Consider the following 27137-nt stretch of genomic DNA (forward strand, 5'->3'; position numbering starts at 1 on the left):
GGTAGAAGTTTTGAAAGAAATTTAAAGTACAACAGATATGCAACCCGACCGAGTCGCTATAGACCCACCGTTTACGATGTAGTTTTTCTGTTTAAACTATAGTTGAGAGAATGAAAAGTAGCCGCTGATGCGCACGCTTCTGGTGGTGAATTTCTGTGATGGTTTCGTAAAGCGCGCATTTTGAAATATTAGATTTAGATATAATATAGTATTATAGAATAATGATGTATACGAATTTTAGGTACTAAAGTACCTCCATTTTTCGAAGAAAATAAAGGTTGCTATCATATTATCGTCAGTGGCCATTTTTCATTCTCCCGATTATAATGGCATAACTTAAAAATTTGGTCTCGGGAGTAAAATTTTCAACAGCCCCCCTCAATCCAGGCAAGTATCCCGGATATCAAATGGGAGTTGTTCATCCACTTACTAAAATTATTTTATACAATTTTCAAATATTACATATTTTATTAGATATATCGATTCATGAAGTCATGAAGACCTCTATAAATACGAGGATATTATAGATGGTTTATAGTATAGTACGTATTTAGAATTTAGAGTGAGAACAATGCAAAACTCGAACGGATTTTAAATTTTCCTGAATTTTAATGTTTTTTGCATAATTGAAAATACGTACAACGACATTTAAAGTTTATAATAAAACTTTTGTATTTCTTGCAGTAATCATCCAGAAATTTGTTACTTGTAATCGCGGTGACTATTTCCCCTTAAAATTATATGATCGGTGAAGAAAAAGAAATTCGTTTTACCAAAACAGATCACTTTGGTTACAAACCGGTCACACTTTTTAGATTTTTGTCACTATCTCTAATGGACGATTACAATTTATAATTCTCTTTCCTAATTAATGGCACATGTTATCAATATTAATTTAACAAATAGTGATAACATGATAAGAGATAATTATTTTGGTATAGGATGGGGGTTAGCTATTATAATCTAACGAAAATCTGGTAGAAATATCTTACCACCGGTTAATTTTTTGTAGTAACCGTTCACTACCTATTAATTTGCCATCGATCTAATCTAATGATTTTGTGGCATAAGTCATACCAGTCGCTTACCGTACACTAACATATTGCAACAGGTTCATAAAATTAAAGTTAAATTAAGTAGGTAGGTAGGTTTTGAATTTGAGTTATTGAAGAAAAATATTTAGTTATATTTAAGCTAAAACATTAGGTAAGTACTCTGCTTTTTGCGTCCGGGCCCGGGTGTGGCTCTCTCTCGGTCACGCCACTGCTTTTGACACGTCCTCTTCCGGATTCGGTTTATCCGGCGCGGAGATTCCCATCACACGTCGATGCTTGTGCGGTTAGTGAATCTGCTAGGTGTGGTGGGTTTTCCGACTTTTCCGATCGACGTTCACGTTACGCGCTGATCGATTAACAACGTCACAACGATGATATTATAGAAAGGTAAATGTTGTCTGGCGGACTCTCCTTTCCGCCGGCACTTATGAGATGGCGTCGTGGTGCTTGTATTATCTATATTGACGTTAATTGGTCTAGACCGCTGGCGACACTCGTTATAGACGAAGCGACGTTTTGATGACATAATCTACATAATATATAAAATATTGTTTAATTTTTTGAAATCCCATTTCTCGTTCAGTACAAATTTGGTCGTGCCGTAAATATAATACCACCTTAATAATGTATTATATTATTATAAGAGTAATAACGGTCAACAAGTTCAACGCTGTAACGTGTATGTGATTTTTAAATGTTTGTATGATTCGCATCGACGGATTTAAAAAAATAAATGTATATTCATAACACGGTGATCTATGAGGCAGTGAAATTCTGACAGAGGCTATTTTTTCATAATATACAGCCTGCTGTGCCGGCGACTGAGATTTGTTGAGCCAGATAGAGTTTTCATAACCATTATTTTAATTATCATCAATATATTTTTCCGAGGAAATCAGAGAGAGAATAATAACCGTGCGAACGGTATACACAAAGACAAGCACGGAGTCGAGGCCCATATAATACGTGCGTTATTGTGTGTATTTATTATAATAATATTATATTATTATTATGCGACGAGTCGCGTGTATATCGGTATCGATCGAGTCCGTATTGTGTGTATCGCCTAGTCGGTTCTATTCGATAAGTGTTATACGCACGTAAGTTGTACATATTATAGTATATTATAGTAGTAATAACGCGGTAATAAATGTATGTGCGTTTAATGGTCTTGGTATCAATGTATGGTATATAGGTACACTACGGTAGTAGTAGTAGTAGTAGTAGTAGTTGTATACCACATTACCACACATAGGTCGTTCACCTGCGGCGCGTCGTCGTCTTCTCGTACCTATATATTATTATTATAAATTATAATAGTGCCTGTTGTAGTTTAGTATTATAGTATTATATAAGATTATAGTAAAGTTGTTGTAGTCCGAACACTGCAGAACGGACACGGGGCAACGCGTTTATACGGTGCGTACCGAAAACGAGGTCCTCCTCCCACGCAAATACGTCGTTACGGGCGGCCGAGATAATAATATATTTAATAATAATAATAATAATTACAATTATTATTATTTACCGTCTCCACCCGACCCAGATGTTACGACCGCGACGTCAGTCAAGTGTTGCTGCGTATACCGGTGAAAAAAAAATAAAGTAAAACAATGAATTAATTAATTACCAGAGATGATCTGCAGTTGGTGTTTAGTAGTGTGTGTGTGTGCGTGACTGCTTAGTGGTAAGGCTGCGTAACGACCACGGCCACGGTATCTATACTTACTTGAGTAGAATGATAACCGTGGTAAGGACACGCGGTCCGGGTGCCGGGGGCGTCGTTTACCGGATTTTCCGTCGCGCAAGGACGTGCGACGTGCCTTTACTGCCTATTGACGTTTTCATTTATATTTTTTATCTTCGGCCGGGCAGGCGGGTAGATAATAATAATATTATATGAACCCACTACCCGCATTATACGAATATGACGGCATTTTCCCAGAGGGGTCGACCTCCACCGCTACTAACGGATCGGTACTCCACGGTGGAGGTAGTAGAATCTTTTATTTTATTTATTTTTTCGTACCGTTTTCGTGTGACCCGCTCCTCCCCCGGGACAGCGCAGGACACCGCCGTTAATTTTCCCTCCTATCGGCACGGCATTGTCGTACCATAATGTGATCGGCCTGCGCGGTCGTCGTACTCGTAAAAATATAATGTACGTACCTCTTTCCCTTAAGAGGACGTCGCACCCGCATATGTTGTATACATAGCAAATTTTCGTTCACCAGTTTCAACTATAGTGTGTTGTTAGTTTTGGTATTAGGTAAGACCATTATCTGGGTTCTCTCGTTGGTTTTTTACGATATTTTAATTTTTAAGTGAGTATGTAGGTATGTAAAATATTAATATTTAAAAATGCTCTTATATAATTCACTTAAAAATTAAAATATCGTAAAAATCCATCAAGAGAACACAGATAATGTTCTTACCTAAAAGTTTGATAGTAAGTAAAATTCACTTTAATATCAAAACTAACAGCACGCACTATTGAAAGTTGAAACTGGTGAACAAAATTGACTATGTCGTTCGTATGCTACGTTCTCTTAAGGGGACTTCAGCATATGATGTTTTTAGAAGTTCACATGACAAAAAACATTTGGACTATGTCTATGTGTGAGTAGTAAATGGACATTAGTGTGTGTTTCCGAGAATCGCTGTATGCCGAGTCGGGCGACCGCCAAGGCGCCAACGGATGCAACACTCTCACGCGTACGCACATGTCAATAAATCGTGAAAAATCAAAATATTCTTGTTTGTATTACTATAAAAACTTCTAAAATCGGTAGTAAATCAAACATACTTCCTGAAGTTCGATTGTAATTTTTAAAAAATGGTTGAATTTAAGCTTCTAGTCTATGCTCTTTATGAATTTTATGAATCACTTTATGATTTAAAATCAGATGTGCCTATTATAAATACAAATGTAAAGCAATTATTTCATGGGATTTTTGAAAAAAAATCTTAATTTTAAGGTCTTTTAAAATTGAAAATCGACTTCCTAAAAAGCCTAGATATTTTGTCAAAGAGTTCATATGTATAAAAAATTTAAATCTGATATTCCGAAGTATGTTTATAATTTACCATCCGCTTATTGGTCTTAAAACGTATGAAAAATACGTGTGTTCCAATGCCCTTCAATACAACTCGTTATATCGACGTTATTTTTGATGTGTTTACGCGTTGTTGTTCATTGTTGTGTTTCGTCAAAAATTATTGTGTAAAAGAAATTTACCAGAAAAGGCTAAGAGTAAAATTACATAATAATAATATACAAGTTTTTTCTTCTGCAGTTTCAAACGTTGTAACGTAATATCCACACGTATAATTGTGTTGGTATCGGTGTCCTAAGCGATTTACTTATTTTAACGACAAATATTTGCAAGGACGCAAAAAATCAAATACAAAAAATAGGTACTTGCAAATAATCGAGCAAATCATTTATAAAAGTGTATTAATTATATATTATTAACTTTATTATATTAATTTATCATAAAATGTTGTTATACATTATATAATGTAACCTTAATGTTAACTATACCTACATAACCTACCTAAAAAACAAATTATAAATTACTCTAAAAAGATTGCTGCCGTGTTTCGTTCAGAAAACCTTTAAATATTGAGTATTTTGTCTGGGATGGATGCATAGATCTCCACCATCTTCTACTGAAACTGCAGTCTTTTGATCAAAGACGAATGCAGTTCCGCCATAAGCTTTGGATATGCTGGGTTATATGGAGTTTTTGGGTCTATAACATATTATTCACTGTGATTGACAGTTAAGGGTAAATCAAAGTTGATTCAAAGTTTTGTATGCTTTTCATTTATCGCAGCAGATTATGGGGGTCCCTAGAAGTTCCGGTGGCGTGACGAAGTGGTGTTTTTTTAGGCAATAGCATAAGTTTGAAATGGGTGGGCGTATGATAAATTTTAAAAGTATGACTTTGTTTCTTTGCTGTAAAAAAAGTTATTTATGTGACATAAAATTTCATATTTTTGGTAGGTCGCGTAGGTGGGTCTTTAATTTTTGGTTTTACCTCTAGCTTATAAATAGTTCTGTATGCCACTGCCTGTAGCTCTAATTCTCTCAAAATTATCTGGACATAAGGGTTTACCTAATCGCATGATTTTCGTTGTTGGCGGATTATAGATTGCCAAGAAAAGAAGAATTGATCACTACAAGTTTGGTGGAGAAACTGCATCGGACCAGTATTTTATCATAATGTTATTATTATTACACTTTTTCCCGGGCGACAGTTTGGTATTCTATAATTTATATTATCAGCTAATGGCCATAGTTGTCGGGCTTAAGATCAATAAAAAAAAAAATGTATATTATTATTGTTACCTATATTAATATGGTACCTAGACGAGTAGACGACTACCTTACAACTTAACAACGCGCCGCGCACGTGTCCGATACGAATCACACGACGTTCGGTTTTCCTGGTGCATATTATTATTATTTCTTCTTATTATTACTGCAATGTTGTGTCGTTGCAGCCGGTGGTCCGTAATGTGCACACGCGTGAGTGCAGCGTCGGCGTGTTTCGCACTTACACATACGGTCTGTCTTTTAAGACGCTATTTTTCCACGAAACCGCGTATGCATGGTGGTGTACGCGATTTAGACCTCACAATATTATGTTTTCATACGGTTATTACCCTATTCGTTGATTTGTATCAGTTGATTAATTTTCCTACCGCCTCCTCCCGATGTGATTTCGTTCTACAATGTGTAAAAGAATATTATCGTCGACGCATATACAAAATGTATTATTATAATAACGAAACCTCACATTGTATTGCTTTAAGTGCGTACAATATAATATTGTACGTTGCAGTGTTATGGCTGCCTGTTAAATTCCATCTTTCAAAGTTTCATTAAAAAATAAGTTTTCTCTCCGTTGTAAATTCATAATTAGTTTGTTCGAAATGAAATTGAGGTGCACGATAGAGCTTTTTACATTTATAACATTAATTTGTTTTGTACAAATAATGTTTACCTACCAATCATTACTATACTTGTCAATTAAAATCAACAAAACGTACAAAAAATAAAACGCGTTTCATTATTATTATTATTATTATTAGTAGTAGTAGTAGTACATAATACTGCTGACGGGTGTTCTAAATAAACAATCACGGGACTTACTTTAGTTAAATGTTACGTCCGCGGGTTTGTTATTTACATTTATTTGTATTTCCTTAGTATTACGTTCGTACTTCATTTTATTTAATATTATTTTAAGTGAAAGAAAAAACAACCAATGTGAAACGCGTTATTTCATTCACAGCGTCTTATACTCTATATTACACATTTTAGCTGCAGTGCAACAGACTAAATGGTTTTCACAAGGACGACTTGTCTTAAGTTTTGCTCTGTATAATTTGTCAAACTCAAGTACTGCACCTATTTGTGTCATAGTATTATACCTGGTGTCATAGTTTTAAGATTACGTAGGCATATTCAAATTTTTCCACTAGCTGCTTTTACTATGTTATAATATTATATTATTAACATTTAACGATATTTACCAACTTGGTTCGAAGGTTCAACATAAAATTTTACTATTCTTAATGGGTTTTATTAAATTACAATGAATTCTGTTGAAAACTTTTATTAAAATAATTATACGATTCGTTTATTTTTACTGAGCACCATCACGAGTGACTGTAGGACCCAGTAGTTTCTTTTTTTGTGAAATAAAGTTAAATAAATGAATTAATAAAACTATCGTACACTAAAACGAAAATGATACATTTAAAATGCCAGGTTATATTTTATTGGTAAAATTTTAATATTTATGGTTAATATATATACTTATTAGACAATGTATGTATAATTAGTTTTAGCATTTTAGGTATAATGTACAAAGTACATTTTAAATTCAAATAAAATGGTATGCTATAAGTCACCATTACTCATTTCGAAAGACATAATTTGACCATTCATTACGTATTCGTATTTTCGATACCGATTAACAAACAAACACCGTCTCTGCAGGTGGAACATGTTAATGGCGCTGTCAAAATAGAAGAAATGCTAGGCCCACGTGTATTCCGTTTTTCTGATTTAAAATTTGTAATTTAAATGTTGTATAACATTAGGTACATAGAATTATCATAATAATATCGCGAGCTCTACTTACGTATTCGTATAATTAAAAATGACGATGCTTCACGTGTCCACTCATGCAGACTGTTAAGAGATGCGTGCTCTTTTTTTTTTTCTACAAATAGTTTTTATTAATGTATTATTATAATATTATTGTACTTTTTGTTCTTACGTCTTCCGACTCTTTTGTTTTCGCAAACTGTTTTCTTTGTTGTAAAGTCGCAGAGAGCTAATAAAACTAACGAGAGCCCTAGCTAGAGAGAATCGTCGTTTGTTATTTGTACATAATATAAATGCGTGCCGTCTGTATCTACACGACGGAACGTCGTGCCCGCCAAGAGAAGTAGGTCAAAAATGTCCGGTCGATTGAGCTCTAGTGTTGCTGCTCTGCTGCATTCAGTGCATCACGTAATCTGTATTTGATAGAAATTAATTTTCAGTATCTATAATACGTGTATATAGTGTACGGAGGATACCTATATATAATATTATATCTAATTTAGCCTATTGACCGAAGGCAGTCCGCGATTATTTCACTGCGGCGGCGGTGATGTTATGTATACGCCCGTCCATCCTCACAACTATCCCCACACAGTCGTGGTGGCCGAGTTTCTTCCAAGTCATATTATTATTTTTCTTATCTTCTGTCCATGAAAAGCGACAATGGCGTGAAAAAAACGACGACGACGAAGACTGTGTGTACTGTATAATATATTGTTATAATGCCGCATAGTGGTGTATAGTTATTTAAGTCGCATCGAAGGCTGAGATTTATGGGCTAGGCCGCCGCTGTTGGGGCCGGTGGGTGGGTTGTTGCAACCCGGAAAATCGTTGCGCGCATTTCTTGGCTCGAGTTCAACCGCCGTCGTCGTACGAGCGTTTTTTTTTTTATTTATGATGTTTTGTGTATACCTATTCCTCGACTGAGGGGTCAGCCAAAATTGGCAACACTTAAACAAGTGCACCTGCCTCGATAGTTTAAAATGTAGCTAAAAAATCTCCTAAAAAGTCCGAATATTAAAATATTATGCCCTCGAGAATATGCTTCGCATTTGAACAATAATATTATTATATTCCGTGAGAGAGAGAAAAATAAAAATAACATAGGTACCTACCTATTATCTATAGAGTTTTATTTTTCAATTCATTGGGCGACACGTTTATAGCTCAGTATCATAGTGGAAGTTTAAAACGCAGTCATATAAGCTTTATCAAACATAAAGAAATTAACAATTATTGATTTTCTTTACTGCTGAGATAATATTATTTAAACGATTATTATTATCATTTAACTGGGCGTCAAACTATTGATTTATGTTATTTATAGTTACTACTTATTATGTACCTAGTTAATCAATAATTAATATTATAATGTTTATTTAAATTTAAATAGGTATTTGATGACTAAATAATAATATGTATGATACCCATAGACCTTTTACTATACTCATTACTCAGTATAAGGTCTATGATGGTACCCTAGGTGTTATTGTTACTATAATGCCAGTGATATTTGTATTTTAAATATCATTTAAATAGTGCTATTAACTAATAATTATTAGTTATAAAATAATTAATTGTTAAAGATTTTAATGACGATAATATTGTTTGTATATAAAATATAAATAAATAAGTGTAAGAAAGAAAACAAGCGTAAAAAATTGCAAATTAGTTTAAGAATAAAGAAATGTCGATACAATTTTTTTTTATTATCATAAAAATCAATAGAAATTAATTTGCCGGTTTTTAATACTCAATGTTTATTTATTATAATTTATAATTTATAATAATTATCATTATAATATAATGTGTTTATTTAGTATCAACTATACCTAACATTTACCACGCATACTACTGAATACCACTGATGTGAAAAAATAATAATACAATAATTATTATTGTTTTTTAAGACCTTCAAACACTTCTCGGAACTTAATAGGATTATAGTCTTATTGTTTTAAAGTTTAAACAATAAATGGTGGGAATATTTGATTTACAAATGTACAATACATTTTCAAGTCACTTTTAGGCTTGGTTAGTTAGCAATGGTTTAATAATAATAATATTATGCCCTTTAGAATATTACGAAAAAAAAAACGTAATAATAAATAATGATAATCATATTAAATGTAATTAGCCAATATAAACATGGTGTTTTACAACGGATTTATCCCTCGGTATATATAGTAAGTAGGTAATTTGCGTCCTTTCTTTCACTCGTTGATTTTATGCAATGTATAGTAGGTTTACGTTATGATTATAAAAACATTATACCTTAATCATATTATACCATCATTAGGCATTATTATTATTCCATATTTATTAAGATGTTTTTATAATTTTTTTTTTTTTGATATACCTAGAGGCTTCCTCATATTATTATGTGGTGATAATTATTCAATTTAAATATCGCCAGAGGCAACCGATATATTTACGCTAACCTAATCAATGTGTTGTGCTATGTATGTTGTGGTATTGTATGTATGGAACAAAATCCATTAAATGCATTTACAAGGTATACCCCAGTTGCCGAATAAATAAATTGAATATTGGTTTGCTAAAATTGTGGGTCACGCTGATACACCGTTTTCGCTTTTCGGTATTTGATGACGATTTACCGTTTAAAAATATTTTGTGCGACATGCGTAAACATTTCAATTGTGGCGTGTACTATGAAATTATGAAAAAAATACGTTGTAGGTAGTTGTGTGCTTCAGTAAGAATGTACTTGTGTGTAATTATTTAGGTGATGTGTACAAATAATCCTTTAGTAAAATAAAAATATATAAAATATATAAAACTTTGTCAAGGTTACTTTTGTTAAATTCTCTTGAATTATTTTGTTTTTCGCTTTATACAATAATTATTATATTTAATTATTGATAGATACTATTGTATTGTTGATCGATCTCGACGTATTTTTTATTGAATATATTTTATTGTATCTTATATATTTTATACTTAATTTAAAGATAATAACGAAAAGCAGTAATATTCTTATCCAAATCTTTTCATTGACATGATTTGAATTTATTACATTTGTGATGACAACAAAAATCTAAAAACATATTATAATAAATTTGTGATTGACAACAATAATCTAAAAATAAATTACCTACGAAATTAAAGTCAAATTATTATTGGTGGAATCGTCGTTCAAAATTGTATATTACCGTGATATTAACAGATAAAATAGGTAGTCAGTAGTTACAAAAAATACATAATACCTATATAGTATTTTATATAAATGAAAAATAAATAAATAAATAACGTAATAAATAAATTTTTTAATTTTCAGATATTTTTTTCCTACCTTTTCTTGTTTTATGCTGTGTAGTGTGATTAACTAATTTACTTATTTTATCATTTTATTAATTATTATTTTTATTTTGTCACTTTGCACAATTTACTTCAATACTCATTACTCATTAGTATTCTATAGTGAAAACTGTTGAGTTTAGACTTATTCACTAAATGCACTTGTATTTAATAACAATATGTAAATATAATGCTACTAAAGTTGGAAAAAATTCTTTTTTTCCAAACCTTGTAAGTAAAAAACACTTGACAAATGTCTACTTAATACTTATGCCCTTTTTTTTGATTACCATTAAAATTTAAAAATGCTTATGCGCATAAAAATACTATAGAATCGTTGTTGATAACCCTCGTATGGTGGAAAATAACCGATCGAATGTCGATACTATAACTATAACTATATTATAGTTCCTATGTATATTATATAAAAGTAAAAAAATCGCTAAGTATAAAATATAAAGTAAATAATTTTTATACATACTCAAACCGTACAGTGTATTTTTTACAAATTTTATCTATTCGTTGGTTTAAGAAAATTTACTGCACCTATTCGTAACATTGTGGTGGTAGGTGGTGTAAAAATATGTAAATGTGTAAGTAGTAAGTATAACCTTCGGACACTAGAAACAATCGCAACTCGTATACGTATGTTGTTTATGCTATAATATATTATTCAGTTTATTCATATGCAATATGTACAAATGTACAATATAATATAATATAATATTATTATTTGCAATATATACAATATGATGTTATGCACAAAAAAATAATGTTTTATGTAGATTATTTCAAAATTGTCCACAACCGCAGTAGGTGGTGTGGTAGCGGCGTTATAATGATATTATTGCTCTACGGCAATGTTTATTATATCGGTTAGATTTACGGATTTATCTGTGCACTGCAATATGTTTTATTATTGTTATTAAAGTTTCCTAATATTTATATGACCGCGTGGCGCGTGTATAATGTATTATTATAATAACATAATTTATATTTTATTATACACTGCACATACGTGTTGCGGTTAACATTGTCCACTAGGCAGTAGCTAGGTATAGTTGTATCTGTGAGTCGGCAATGCGTGAATCCACAGCGATACTTAGCATCTACAGTTTATTTGGTTACGCAGTTAGTAGTTACGCCTTACTAGTTACTAGTTACTACTACAGTAGCACGTATTCGTAAATAATGTAAATAACAACAATGACAACTAAAAAGCTTGGGTACTGTTTTTAGCAAAAAAAACTAGTATTGATTACATTTTTTGCAATCAATTGCCTAAAAAAAATTGATCGGTGGACTTATACAATATATTGGCGAGGAGTAACGCAATTCAAAAAATATAATGTAAAATTGATCATGAGGACATAAGGTAATAAGGTATATTTTCATATAGCCTGTGGTAATACTTGATTTTATTTTAAATTATTGGATGAAATTGTTCATAATAAGCTTAATCGTATACAACTGTAAGTTATTAGTTAACTAAACAATGGTTCTTATTTATATTATGTAATTATTAAAAATAATACTTAATACAGTATAAATATTTAAAATATTTAAATAAATAAATAATGCTCAGACTTGCTAGATAATATTTTTATTGTTATTGTTATTATACTTAAAGGAAAATTGAATTTGTTCTTTATACTTCTTTTTAAGGAAAACGGTGCCATTGGCTTAGAGGAAAATGGAAACAACCATAATAATAATATAATATAGCATAAATAAATAAATAAACTATACGTCTCTACCCACTCCGACTGCTTGTGTCGTAAGTCTTTATGACTAAACAGTAAACGGCGAGCTAAATGCTGGTTCGATTCGTGATGAATTTATTTCTGTTTGGTCGGTGAATATAAATATTGCAGCACGCGACCACATAGTGCATGTTGTGTGTGTGTGTTTGTTTGTTGCCACTAGAAATAGAGAACAAAAAGGTACATAATATAATAATTATATTTATAGCCGGACTATAATTAGCGAACTTGTATTGTCATATTTATTACCACCACTACTAGGTACACACACACACAATGGTATACAGCTTGTCCTTGGCAGCGACAACCACTTTCCGTGGTTAAATTTTTACGCGCACAAGTATGACTTCTGTAGAGAAAAAAATACATTGCGCATTATTCAATATGTTTAAATAAAATTGTTCCACCGTTTGTGTTTGTTAAATTTAATAATATTAGTATATTGCAAACCGTTCGGTTTTTCGTCTTTTTTCCGCGTAAAGAACATTAAAATAATACGAATGATACTATTGCTGCGCGGCGGTACCATCTTTCTCGGTCACGATCTCGAAACGCTAAACATCTAATTCAACTCTATGACGACGATTCGATAAAAGGTTTAAATGTTTTATTCTTACACATCGCCACCTATGTATATTACCGTGCATTATTTTTTTTATATATTATAAACGTAAGTGCTATTAAAATATATAAGCTTATAAATCGTCATGACGTTCGTGACATCGTCGCGTCTACGCCCGCTCGCTTGTACTGTATTCAAAACCGCTCGAAATCCGTATTTGGATATCGGAGTATTAAAATATATAATATTACTATTATTGTGTGAATGGTGAATCGCATACGATTTATATTAAAACACTTTTTCTATACACTATCTCACCATTACTCTACACACACGTATGCGTTGAACAATGTTGTATACTATAGATATGCGTTTATACTTTTACAAACGAAATAATACGATTTTTTAGATCGATTAGTTGTTGAATTGGAAACCGGGTTAACGCATAAGGTATACACCGCGGCGTGCGCATGCACTTGTACGATAAAATAGTTACGTAAGTCTGGAATGGATGATACACAATAATACAATATTATGTTTAATGTATATTGTATATTCTATTCTATATTATTTTTCTATACCGTACCGTTGTCATCGTCGTGGTCGTGTGTGTGTGTGTGTGTGTGTGTGTTATCGACGTTATGAGAATGGGACAAGCGGACGCGCCTTGCTCGCATAATATGCCACAGCACATAGATCGTTGATCGTTATGAATGCGTAGGTACAGATACCGTTTTCGTTTCGCTTGTCATTTTGTTTATTTAACATGTCACATATGAACGAAAAACTAGATTAATTCACGTGTTCCACCGCACAGTCACATACCAAAACGGAGCCCTACGACAATATCATGTTATATTATTAATATTCTTCGACGGTTTCATTCGGCTCCTCGATTTTAATTGTTCTTGTGTACTTTTTAAATTTTTTTTTTATAGAGGATTTACATTATGCTCACGTCAATGCGTATCATACTCGTTAATATTAATTAATTTTTCGTGACAATAACACTCGGGTCGTGTCAACGCCCGGCAGTCGTCTCGGTTCGCTCCAATTACAGAAGATCTTCTCGCCGTTCTCGTTTTTTCGTATTCAATATAATATAATATACGTGTGACGTGTCTATATACTTACATAATACATCATACATGTCGAATGCGACGTCTCTCAATTATGTCTCCGAGAAACCACGTTTCTTAACAAATGCAGTTGCTAATGTTCAACAACACTTCAATTAATATAATATATATGACTATTATAGTCTATATATGTGTAAGCGCTACGTTTAGTAATCATATTCATATTTACAATGATATAGTATGATATGCAATGCATTAGAGATATAGTGTCAGGGCACAGTCAGAATTTAGCCATGTCTGAAAATCAGAATTTGTGCTCAGGCTGGTCATACAGTTTTTTCTATGTTTGAAATTGCACAGGCCCACTAAAATACAAAATATTTGGGAGCACACGTGATGGTATAGCGAATAGAATTACGGAATCGATAAAAGTATTTTCAGCCGAAACTCAAAATCTGCACCGATTTATAAAATCGTATATATCGATTTATATCGGTTACATTATAACCGTTGAAAATATTTGACCATCAAGAAAAATATGGATTTCCCAGCTAACCGTTCCAAGCATTATAATTTGTAATATTGAAGTAAGTCCCGTATCACGGGGAGACCGTGACACATCAATATATTTAAGAGTGGATTTTCGACATTAAAAAGACGTTACACAGACATATTTTTTTGTCTCCGTCTTACAAGTTACAGGTGCGTAACATAACAAATTTTACGCTTAGCAAATCACTATTAACTCTGGTAGTTTGAATATTTGAGTGAATTTACCTATAATAAAATTTAAACATAAAATTATTATCTAGGGCGTCGCATAGGCTTTTTGTTATATTTCAATTTTAAAGCGAGTTATGAGTATTTTAAGATATACAAATAATTTACAATTTTAAAATACTCTTTAAAATTAAAATATAACAAAAAGCCTATGAGATGCCTTAGATAACAATCTTACCTTTAAATTTTATAAGAGGTGAATTCACTCTAATTTTTAAGGTAACTGAGTTAAACGTAATCTGCAAATAGTAAAATTTGGTATGTTACGCAGTGGAAGACGGAGACACCAATAGTCGATGTAACGTCCTCTTAATCTATTACAATTTCAATTTAAAAGGATTACGCCCGCATGTGTTATTGTCTCTTACAAATGCACAAAATACAAAATTTGCGTTCAATTTTGTAATTTTGTGTTGTTGGCTTTAAATAATCAGTATGGACACTGTATCCGTGTTCTCTAGTTGGTTTTTTACGATATTTTAATTTTAAACAATTTATGAGTATGTAAAATATAAAAATTCTCATAATAACTCGTTTAAAAATTTAAATATTGTGCGTAGTATATTGTGTACAGATAGACGTTAGATACTCGCGATTTTATTTTCTCGAGGACACATACTCGGATGAGGATAATATACACGGAATAGAACTACTGCAGGCTGCACCCTGAATTTTAGGTATACGTGTCGCCGCCCGCATCGCATTCTAATCGGTATACTATTATTATTATACGTCTGTATTCGATTTCCTGTGCATCGAAAACCTCACTCGTCCTCCACACCCCGCCTCAACAACGTACATTGTCCTGCACCATCCCCTTGCGGCATTCCGGTCAATTAAATCTGTTCGCCATCCCACAACCCTGCAGCCCGCAGGTCAAAATGCGCAGCCAGCCCGCTGCAATGGTATTCGTCGACTCGTCGTGTATATTACACTGTATGATATACCTACTATAATATACAGAATGTACAGTATAAATGTATAATAATATAATGCTATTAAATAAGAGGACTGCGCGACAGATGGTATATTGGTCCACCGAATACTCTGCAGCGACGCACACGAGGAGGAGACCTCTTCGTCATCTCTCTCGATCACTAGCACTGCTCTGATGCTGCCGGTCCTTTGTGTTATTTTATATGAGTACGTCGTATATATTGGGTAGCCGGGTAGTACGCGTTTTCGTCTCGGAATTCCGACTTTTATTACCCCGCAGGATGTCTCGCCGGTCGGTCGGAGCGCATCTTGTGTGCGTATAGAGTTTTGTGGACCCATGAAAATACCTCGACCGCGACGAGTGACGACGACGACATTCCACCGCGCGTGCCTAAGTTGGGGGGGGGGTGCACGTTGCAATAATCGCGAGTGACGTCAGTAGTTTTTGGCCATCACTTTTATTAATTTATTATTTTTATTTGAATTAATTCATAATTGTGTCGACATACTTAATATTTGTACAATGTTACAGCAATATTACAACAATATTATATACATATAATTATGTGCTATGGTCGTTATAGTTATAATTAGGCTGTGAATTAAATGCATGGAAAAACCTTGAAAAATTCATATAAAATCTAGATAAAAGCAGTATAAAATACACAATAAATCCCAAATCTGCACTAATAAACCTTATAAATGCATTAAAATCTCAAAATATAATTCAGTATACAATGCTCTATAAGGCATACTAAAGAATTATGGATAATTAAAAAAATATTATTATTATTAATTAAATACGCTGTACTAGCTTATATACAGAACGTGTATAATATTTATAAAGAACATTGAAAAATTATTCACAAGATGTGTGTAAAAAGTTTAAAAAATGAAAAATAAAAATACATTTTCGAAATTCATTTTATTAGTACCTAATTCAAACTTAGTAATTATGAAGCTATATACTATGTCTTGCTTGTAGCAGTATGTTAAAAATTGGATATTTATTTTTCTCCGAATTTACTCCCTAGTTTTAATATTTATACATTTTACTTTAATGGATAGCTGGAGGTAATAAAATTCTTATAAAAGAAACCGGCAAGTTTAATGATTATCATTTGGAATTCAGCAGGCAGCAACCCGTATTCCGTATATAATATAGCAGTAGAGAGCATTTCATCTGCAGGCTTGAGCTAGCTATGATGAGCCCGAGGATGAGCCTATATGATAATTAAGGGTATAGGATTTTCATTCTTGTGCATCCTGTGCATACATAAAATGCCAAAATTCGTCCCGAAAGATATTATTGTGCATTTGTGCGTAATAATTTGGTCATTTATTTGTATTATTATAAGTAATGTATATATATTATACCTAGCTATAAATATGTACAGTGGAAAACTATTTATTAACTATTTACACGCTGGCTCACTGCGGAGAATAGATGGATTTATTCAGGCCAATAATATTTTAAATTTGAATACACTGGTAAACTGGTTGTGTACCTATACTACCTAGTGACGAAAACGACACCTTTGCACGATTTTGATTCGTCCTCAGTAGTACGTATTATACTGTGCATATTTATAATACTTGCACGTATATATATATATTATATATGGGTTAGTCGGTTAGGTTAGTCATCAGTTTACGGTCTTCGACAATCAATATAATGCGTTTTATATATTTTCACGAATTCAAAAATATCTACTTGCATAATATAATATAGTTTATAGTTAGTACAATATAAAGTTACACTGTGTGCGTCGATTTCCAGTATTGGCAATTGGCATGCGCAGAAAAACTCCTTGTATTTTGTGATGGAAAAATAATATGATAGAATAAAAACGGGGGCCCATTTAGTGACAATTGCAATGACAACGTTCCGAAATGTGAATTATTGTGATCGGTCAAATATTGTACGCGTAAGAGGTAAATTATTTTTTTTGTCGCTGACGTATTTAGGTTTTTTTGAGACGGACGTCTTCCGTTACGACCTGCGCGGCGCCGACGACGGTCGAGTCGGATATTCTTATGGCGTTTAAATAACGTTGGTGTGTCATATTATATTATTATTCATATAGAACATGAGATGACCATGAGTGCAATAATAATAATAATAATAACAATGCGTAATACTCGGTGACATAAGCATAATTTCGTTTATAGTGAGGGGGGGGGGGGTAAACCCCTAAACCGGGGTCGATATGCTACTTATATAAATACATTTGTAAGCTTGTGATGTGCTATAGTAGAATTTACTCGAAGAAAAATATTATAATTAACTCTTATTAATTATTATATTTAAAATATCAGTATACAAACAACGTGTTGGTAATTTTACGTTAAGCTTTTAAATTAATTTAAATTTGTATATTATTAATATAATTCATATTATAGGCAGAGCTTTTTCTTATATGCATATTTCAGTGGAACCTCTCTATAATTGACACCATAAGGGAATATATCCGCTATTAAGTGATGTCCGTAAATAGAGGTTTCACTGTATATTCTTGTAAATTGTATATACATGCATATCATATGTTACCTACATATACTGTTTTTTTCTCTGTAACATATCAACATTATAATTATAATCATATTAGTTCCCAAATACCTATCTGACCATATTAAGAATAATAAAATATTCGAAATAATGTTTTTTTTTTTTACTGAGAGAACTCAATTCAATACCTACTTAATGACAAATAAATCAACGATTTAATGCATACATTGCATTTGCTTAAGTAGGTGGTATCTATACATTCGATTATACTTAATACTTATTACTATTTGTAATATAGGAAAATAAATAAAGGTAATGTGTTTACAGTGTACCTATGTGCATAGTTGTATACTATAACTGAATGGTGTATAATCCGTATACCGTGTATGTATTATAATTATGCACTAAAAATCACTTACACAATATAAAGGATTTATAATACTTGATTATAATTTATAACCATATATGTCCACTATATCATCGAATTTCTATTGTAATATAGGCTTTCGCTTAACTAATTTACTATTACGTGTTTGTTTAGTGCCTGTGTTACTCTGACGTTGATACTTACTGTTTGTATTTGAGACCTTAGACCTACCGACTCGTGCTGATTTTTTCCGTGGTCCCAATATATTGTTTGCGCCATGCGTTTGCCACTGTTTAATAATAATTGATAAATATATCCATTACCTAATAGAAAACCTCAAAAACCATTTCCTTTAATATCGTTTACGTTAACGTCGAAAACTTTCTGACGTTTCGTCGTAGGTACCTATATTACGTTTATACAACAATTTGAAACAAGATATATCAGTGTATCACAACGTCACAAATTTATGACCTATTCAAATATGTTATTTAAATGTAATACGATGATAAAAACATAACTATACGCGTGTCTGTGTGAAATTTTTGAATTTTGAATATCACCATAAATTTCCATACGCCCGAGGTCTGTCTTCGTATAATTTTTTACTTTCGGTATCTAAATTTCAATATTAGGTATATATATAAAGGTGCTATTGCGAATGGTTATTTAAATTAAGGCTCAACGAGCAGATATATCACGTGCTGTATATATAATATAAATACCTACACGGCTACACATATAGTAGTATATTATAAGAACCTTAACATATTTTTACATATTTTATTTGTAATTCGGAAAAATATACACGATGGATTTCTCAACATATCCTTACGTAACAGCGTCGATCGTAACAGTGTCAACGTCGATCTCCTCTATATTTATCAGGTGACACGTTTTCCGGCAACCGTTTTTTATTTAATTTTTTTATTCTTATTATTCTCAAATTCAAGCTTCCGCCGAATTTTCAAAATGTATTATTCATAAATCGGCGGTACTTCCGATAACGCCATTGAAGTCGTCGAACACAACGCGCAGGAGAGAATTGATGATGAATTATTCATAATATAATATACATTATGTAGGCATTAGGCACACATTTCAATCGGAGATTCGCGTTGTGTACAATAATTAGCAGTCATACACGGCACTGCTCCAGTGGCGATTCATCGTCGACCGTCCTTCTTATCTGCAGCGCTCGCAAAAAAAAAAACAACAAAAAACGTGCAACACATTTTAACCGACTGCATTGTGAACGATCACAAATGCGCGTCTGCTAACTAATTCCAACTTGGCCCGTCCGCAGTAAATCAACGTATGCATTTTAGAAGCTAATTTTTTTATTCTATAACCGATAATATAGGTAGGTAAAAGTTTAGTTTTTCCAGTTTTCGTTTATTGGTGAATAGTAGGTGCGTAGAAGGCACTCAACTAATTTCTGGTAACGCCCGGTATAAGTATAATATATAATATTATAATGAGTCTATTGTTCACTATATAATCGACGAAAATGTTGAACCATTTTCCTGCGCCGTACGTGTCATTTATGTAAACAAAATTCCAAAAAAAAAAAAACTGATCATATTTCTTTGTTATTAAAATATTATCATCTTTTAATATTATATTGCATAAATAATAATATAATATTTTTTTCGACGTCATTCTCGACAACGCTGTACTCATGATTTTTTTTGTTTCTTGTTCGCAGTGGATTGTGATGATAGGCCTAGAAGGAGGTGCGCGGAACGGCGGCACCACCTCCACTAGTACGGCGCGTCAACATGCGGCCCAAGCGATGGACTACTACAACAGCAACGTGTTGCGGGCCCGCACCAACGCCGGCCTGTCGTCGGCCCGCGGACAGCCGCAGAGGACCGTTCAGGACCCGTTGTACCGGAGCAACTCCAGTCTGGAGCTCACACACCACTCGGACTACCACCACCACCACCATCACCACCACCAGCAGCAGCAACAGCAACAGCACCATCAACAACGCGGCGTCACTGCCGGCCACCACTTTGGCGGCAGCACGGCGTACGTCGACTCCCGGGCCGCGGCCACCGACCGGCCGATGGTCAGCCCACTGTTAAAACGGGAATACGGCAGTCACGGTTCTATCGACGTTATATCTTCGGACAGGAATTCGGCCGGCCGAGCGTCTGCCGGCGAGAACTTTTTCGCGCTGCTTCAGGACTACCGGCCCACCGTGTTGGACATGATCGATGGAAACAGTGAGTTATTGTTTACCGTGCTGTATTTTACTGTTGACCGTCGGCTAACTCCGTCCGTCCCTCGACGCCAACTCGGATTAAAGTCCATTGGGCCCCGGAACACCTGCCAGGGCTTATTGGTGGGCCCCTTACAACTTCCAAACTTTTCGACCCTTTTCACTTCAAAAACAATAATTACATGTTCTTAAGTTGTATAATATAAAATAGACAATCCAAATGTGTAGGTACAGATTAATGGTTTTAAATTGTTTTTTGTTTGTTTATTAAAAACTATTGAGTATTGATATTAACAAAATAAAAACTACGGCACAGACAGGTCTGTTCCATAAGTATAGCGTGAGCATTTGGTAAAACTACTGTAAACTATAGACTGTTTGTCCTGCGAGAAACTGTTTTCCTATACAAGGTGATTATTTTATCACTTATTATTTCAAAAAGTATTAATGTTTTTGAAAATATTTTTTTACATAGTTTCAAGTTGTTAAAAACAACGTTTTTATTAAAAAAATATATTTTAAAATATTTTTTATCCTTATAGTTTTAGAAATTTTTTACTTTTTTGAGTGACAACATAGAGTTTTATTTTCATATTCCAAAGCAGAATATTTTTTTAAGTATTTTGATTCATTATAATCGAATTTAGGGCGAGTATTTTTTTTTTTTTTATTATTAATGAGATTTTAATGAATAATTATTATATCTCGACAATTACATTTTAAAAATTAATACAATAAATAAAATAAAATACATTAAACTGAATTATCATTGTAAAGCTCACACTCTTAGATTTGAACCCCTGTTTGTTTTATAAAATTTAGAGTGTGTATGATTAGCTTAATATTTTTAGTTGAAAGGGCGTTAATAAGAGAAAAATTGATATCTAGGGTGGAAAACCGATTTTTTAACGTTGTTCTTTGTATAGATAGGGATGAACAATTTAAGAGTAAGTGTTGGAAATCACAATATTCTCCACCGCAATTGGGTAGGGGACAATATGGACTGTTGTTGAGACCCAATTTAAACGAATGGTGAGTTAGTAGGCTATGGCCGGTACGTAATCTGGTATATTTGGTTATGGTGGCGCGGCTCATTTTTAGCGATTGAAACCATGGTTGTCTTGGTATATTTTTGAATAAAAATCTATAACTTGAAGCATAGGACTCTGGTAGGGAATCCCATTCCAACTTCCATAGCTCCTGTGTGGACGTACGGTGTAAAGTGACTAAATCTGAATAGGGACACCGCAGGGAAGGGGCGAGTATAGTTTATGAGTTGTACGTATTTAAATTTAGACAAGCGGAGTAGTGGACAAACATTTTGAGGGGTAACCCCGTACCACTCCACTCCGAGCATCTAAACTTTTAATACTTATTACTTATTATAACTCAACTACTCGCCCTAAATTCGATTTTAATGAATCAAAATACTTAGAAAAATATTCTGCTTTGGAATATTAAATTAAAACTCAATGTTGTCTCTCAAAAAAGTAAAAAACTTAAAAAATTATAAGGATAAAAAATATTTTCAAAAACATTAATACTTTTTGAAATAATGAATGTTTTATGATAAAAGAATCACCCTTTATAATCTCCAATGGGACCACTTTTAAAGTACTTTGAATTAGTATTTAAATATATTTAAGATCGAACATAATATATTAATTGTTCTCAAAATGTCATTAGAATTGCCTATACTAAATTCCTTAAATAGTGGGTCTGAGGACTAAGAAGCTGTGATTTTCTGTTATAACTTATAATAGACGAGCAACATGTATCGACGATTGATCTAGTGAAGCGATAAGAATTCTGATAAAGGATTTGAATTTGTTGTCCTGAGAATGACTTTCCCACATTCTTGATTTTTTAATGTCAACTTATTCAAAAATATAAGTATAAATATTTTTTAATATTATTTTTAGGATTTAAGGGAATAAAATCAAAATTGAGGGAAAGTCAATCTCAAATAGACTTGACGAAAAATTTAAATCGGTTTTCTGCAGAAATCTATCACTCCCTTTAATTGATCAATCGAAACGCTGGAAATAGAACCATGGATAATAATTAATAATATATACATTAATACATCTATATACCTATTATATACGGTATACCGTGAGCGAAAAGTCTACTCACTTTTGTTGGTTATATGCGGTTATAGATATTAGTGACGATAAAGACAATTTTTTATCAATCCTATATCTGCCAATTTTTTAGTTAAATATTTACTTTAATATTATTGACTATTGCTATTTGTTTATTAGTGTAGTACATTTAGTACACATAGGTAGTAAATTTTCAGTATTTTTAATTTATTATTAAAAAGTACAAACTAAAATGGTATATCAATGATTGTATTGTGGTTTCACTTAACCCGGTTTGTTATGATACCACATCTTGAATACATGTAACATATTTAGTAACTAGTATGTCCCATCCATGTATAATGTATATATTATTATCTATGAATAGAACACGTCTACATCCCCATGTTACACGTTGTGTGTTGTACAAAAACAGACAATCTCCAGTATTCCATATAATACCCTTAATCATAGTATAGGTATTGTCATCGGATATAAATTTATTATGATAATTTATAATTTAGTAATTTTTCTTGCAATGTGAACATTTTTATTTTATTTTTTTGAAATTGATTTTAAACCGAGATCGTGCCCCCTGGAACCCTCAACCCCAATAAACCGGGCTTGCTCATATCACTTTCAGACGTTCAGTCTTCTCGAATGCGTATATAACTAAACATTTTGTGTGCTATCGGTTCTTGAATAGTCACTCAAAGCTATATTTTTACTGACGTTATAAAACATCACCGTCGCTCATTCCGTTTTATGTCGTTTCCGCTTACAGGTAACAACCGAGAATTCGGGTACCGAGAGATGCCGGTCGACACGCCGCCCGACGATCGGATTACGGTATCGGCGACGATGAGCAACGGCGGTACCGGTGCAAGTGCCACTGACAAGACGACCACGTCGCCCCAGGGCCCTAACTCCAGCAGCCCAAAGCTGAGGCTCAAGTTCCACAAGTTCTGGGGAGTCAACAACAAGTTCTCCAGGACTACGGACGATGCGGCCGCTGGCGGCCTCCCGGGTGCTCCCGTTTCCAACGCGCAGGCGGTCGGTGTCGGATGCGCAGATTTCACGGGAGACGAGCGACAGAAGCGACGAGGCTTCGCCCATTACGACATCCAGTCGCTGACGGCCACAGTGGGCCTGCCATCGAGGCTGCAGAACATGTTGTCCAGGCGGCGGAACACGGCCACGGGTGCTTCGGCCGCATCCATGCTGGCCGCCCGATCGTCCACGCCAGACAGCGGTGACGAAGACCTCGGTGACGGAAAACACAACAATCTACTGGACAGGTACATCCACATGAAATCGAATAAAACTTGTATTAAACGATGTACTTGACACGTTGTCGTTGTTTGTTGTTGCTGTATCGTGGCGTGGTATAACAAGACGAAAGTAATAGAACACGCAAATTTTTTTTTTGAAAATCCTCGCGCGTGAAAAAAAAACCGCTTAGGCTGCGCAGTTCCGCAGTTGAGAAACCAAATTTATACAGAAGACAATATTTTCTGTGTCGTAGCTTTTTAATTTTTGCAAATATTCTATTAATTTGTATAAATTTGGTTTCTTCATCATCTGTTTTTATGCCTATTAATATGATATCGTTATTATACGCGGTAACCGAAAACGTGGTACTGACACATAAGGGCATCGGCGTATCCATGGTGGGTTTGTGGGTTGTAATCCCCCCCCCCCCCCCCAACTGAAAATGTTTAAATAATAACAACATTTTCATCAATAAATCATTTTTAGATAAAATTTGTCAAAAAATTATTTTCACTCCCCCCCTTCCAAAAAAAAAATAAAATATGTATACGCCACTGCGCCACTGTTATAATATACCTTGAATTAGTATTTATACATAAGGATAAGATATATGATTTAAAATTGTAATTCTTTTCAAAATTGCATTATAAATATTATGTTTTCTTTCCTCTAAATAATATGATTTTGTACTTAGTTGTCCGTTCTTTCGAAACGAACTCGGCGGTGAGGTCGAGCGAGAAGTGAGCCTGACGCAGAGGACCCAAGCCGGTCAGATATCCACACTGAACAACGGAAAACTGTACCATAGGCCGCGTATGGCCTACGGTATATCAGTCCTCGAGTTTCAATCTGGAGAGACGCACTGGACCGACAGCATCTGCCCCGAAAACTATTCGAGACTGATCGAGACCACCGACGAGGGAGATTTATACTATCGTTCGTTCTTTTTCGGTCAAGGTAACATACATAATATTATACACTATTAATAATAGCAAATAGTTTATAATATAGTATATAGTATATACATATACATTATACTTAACAAATCCTAATTCTATACTAATTTTTTTGGTACCCAACCAATAATAATGAGTAACCTATTTTATATAGGGTATACAGATACTGGGTAGGAATTATCATCGATTAAACTTATATTTAATCATAGTATAACCAATGGTACAGTGTAGTGTATGAACCAGATTCTCATACATAGGTTTTGACTGTTTTGAGTTTTCGAAACATATTCTTTATTACTTTCAATGTTTTAAATATATTATGCTACACGTTGTCAACTTGGGATAAAAAAAAAGTCCTGACCCTTAAATGTTTGTAAATATGTTTACTAAATCAAACTACATAGTATCAGTGGTGGATCCAGGGGGAGGAAAAAGGGGGCATTTCCCCCCCCCCCCCCCAATCACCGTTGTTTTCATTTGTTTTACACTATGATTAACCAACCTTGTAGCCAATTTTGGAACTTTTTGTACTTTTGCTCCCCCATGCTCCTCCCAAAATTCAGCCCTGGATCCGCCACTGCATAGGATTTACTATGTCGTTAAATGGCGATTCTCTTGGTCTTGGGATTGATTGAAAACATTTCACCACCATACAGAGAACGAAATACTACTACTTCTTAAAAAAAAAGTACAACCCAACCTTTTTTTAGAAGAAAATGTTTTAAAAAATTGTTTTGATTATAAAAATGTATGGAATGAAAAAAATTGAATTTCACAAAACAAAAATAATATGCGTTTAAAAAGTGGTTGGATGAATGCGTTCTAATTATATACCTATATCATATTTTTAGTGTGACAAAAAAGTTTCTATCAATAAAACTTTTAAAAATTCTTTAAAGTTTGTTTTCAAGTTGTATTTATAATTTATGATGCCTACATTTAGCTAGTGTTAATATATGTCCATTTGATATTTGGATAACAAATTGTTTTTTACATACTATATTTACATAATTTTTATAAATTTGGTTTTTTGAACAAATTTTAAAAATGAGAACTTTTTCTTCCCAACTTATCAACATGAGACGTGTAGTCATATTTTATTCATGTATATATTATTATATTATAGATTTTAACTTTTTAGTTCTCATTTTTAAGTACCTGCCAAAAACTTACTATGCATGGTTATAATTTATTACAATATGAACATTTATGACAAAATCTACAAAAATGTTGATATCTTATTGTTAGATGCTGATAATTGCACGGAATAAATTAAATATTTAATTCTGTACTAATGGTTTTAAGCAGTTAAAATTTTTCTTTGTGTGCATTACATCTAAAATAATTTTAAAATATCAGCAACAAAAATTTGATTTTTTAAATATTCTTTTTTAGAACACCAGAATTGGTTTGGAATGGATGAGACGTTGGGACCTGTTGCTATCAGTTTAAAAAGAGAAAAAGTTGAAACTGATTTAACATCAAATGGTTGTAGTTCAAATCCGTTGGTTATGTTTAGATACCGGATTATCATCCGAACAAGCGAAGTAAGAACATTTCAATAATAGTGATAATGATAAATAAATATATATTTTTAAGTTCAAATTATTTTATATTATTAATTTAATTTTTAATTTTTTAGTTGCAAACTCTTCGTGGTTCTATTCTTGAAGATGCTATTCCTAATATCAAAATGTCAAGCAGTTCTAAAAACATCAATACAAAAGATGTCTTAGAATATATTGTTCCAGAAATTCCTCTTCCAAGGTAAAAATAATTTATCATTGAAGTTATTGAATGCATTATGATCATAAACTAAATGTCAAACATGAATTTGTAGTTTAAGGTTGGGTGTGTCGAGTAACAGAGTTGAAGAACTACTGTTAGGTCTGGATGAACAAGGCATTTCTCATACCTACAAAGTTGGAGTAATGTATTGTCGTGCTGGACAATTTACTGAAGAACACATGTACAACAATGAAGAAGCGGGCTTACCATTTTATCAGTTCATGGACAGTATTGCTCAAAGAGTACGCCTAAAGGGTTTTAACAAATACAGAGCAGGATTAGATAACAAGAGTAAGTTTCTACTGCAAAATATAATT

The 27137-nt window shown here is 33.1% G+C and overlaps 1 protein-coding gene and 1 long non-coding RNA gene across 3 annotated transcripts in view; one reads left to right on the plus strand and one right to left on the minus strand.

Moving 5' to 3' along the window:
- The window catches only part of LOC132950199 (signal-induced proliferation-associated 1-like protein 1), a 46063-nt gene that overhangs the window by 13973 nt on the left and 4953 nt on the right, over window positions 1-27137 (plus strand). For both annotated transcript variants that reach the window (XM_061021497.1, XM_061021496.1), the window contains exons 2-7: window positions 20202-20724; window positions 23589-24102; window positions 24771-25033; window positions 26428-26579; window positions 26675-26799; window positions 26873-27111. In XM_061021497.1, coding sequence (XP_060877480.1) covers window positions 20211-20724; window positions 23589-24102; window positions 24771-25033; window positions 26428-26579; window positions 26675-26799; window positions 26873-27111 — 1807 coding nt within the window. In that variant the 5' untranslated portion in view covers window positions 20202-20210. The remainder of the gene's footprint in view (window positions 1-20201; window positions 20725-23588; window positions 24103-24770; window positions 25034-26427; window positions 26580-26674; window positions 26800-26872; window positions 27112-27137) is intronic.
- Window positions 12083-12983, minus strand: LOC132949898 (uncharacterized). Its single transcript, XR_009665150.1, has 3 exons — window positions 12711-12983; window positions 12489-12609; window positions 12083-12419 (listed from the first exon to the last, which is right to left on the minus strand). It is a non-coding gene; the product is annotated as an uncharacterized LOC132949898 (long non-coding RNA).

Source organism: Metopolophium dirhodum, chromosome 8 (assembly GCF_019925205.1).
Source record: "Metopolophium dirhodum isolate CAU chromosome 8, ASM1992520v1, whole genome shotgun sequence".
Lineage (NCBI taxonomy): Eukaryota > Metazoa > Arthropoda > Insecta > Hemiptera > Aphididae > Metopolophium > Metopolophium dirhodum.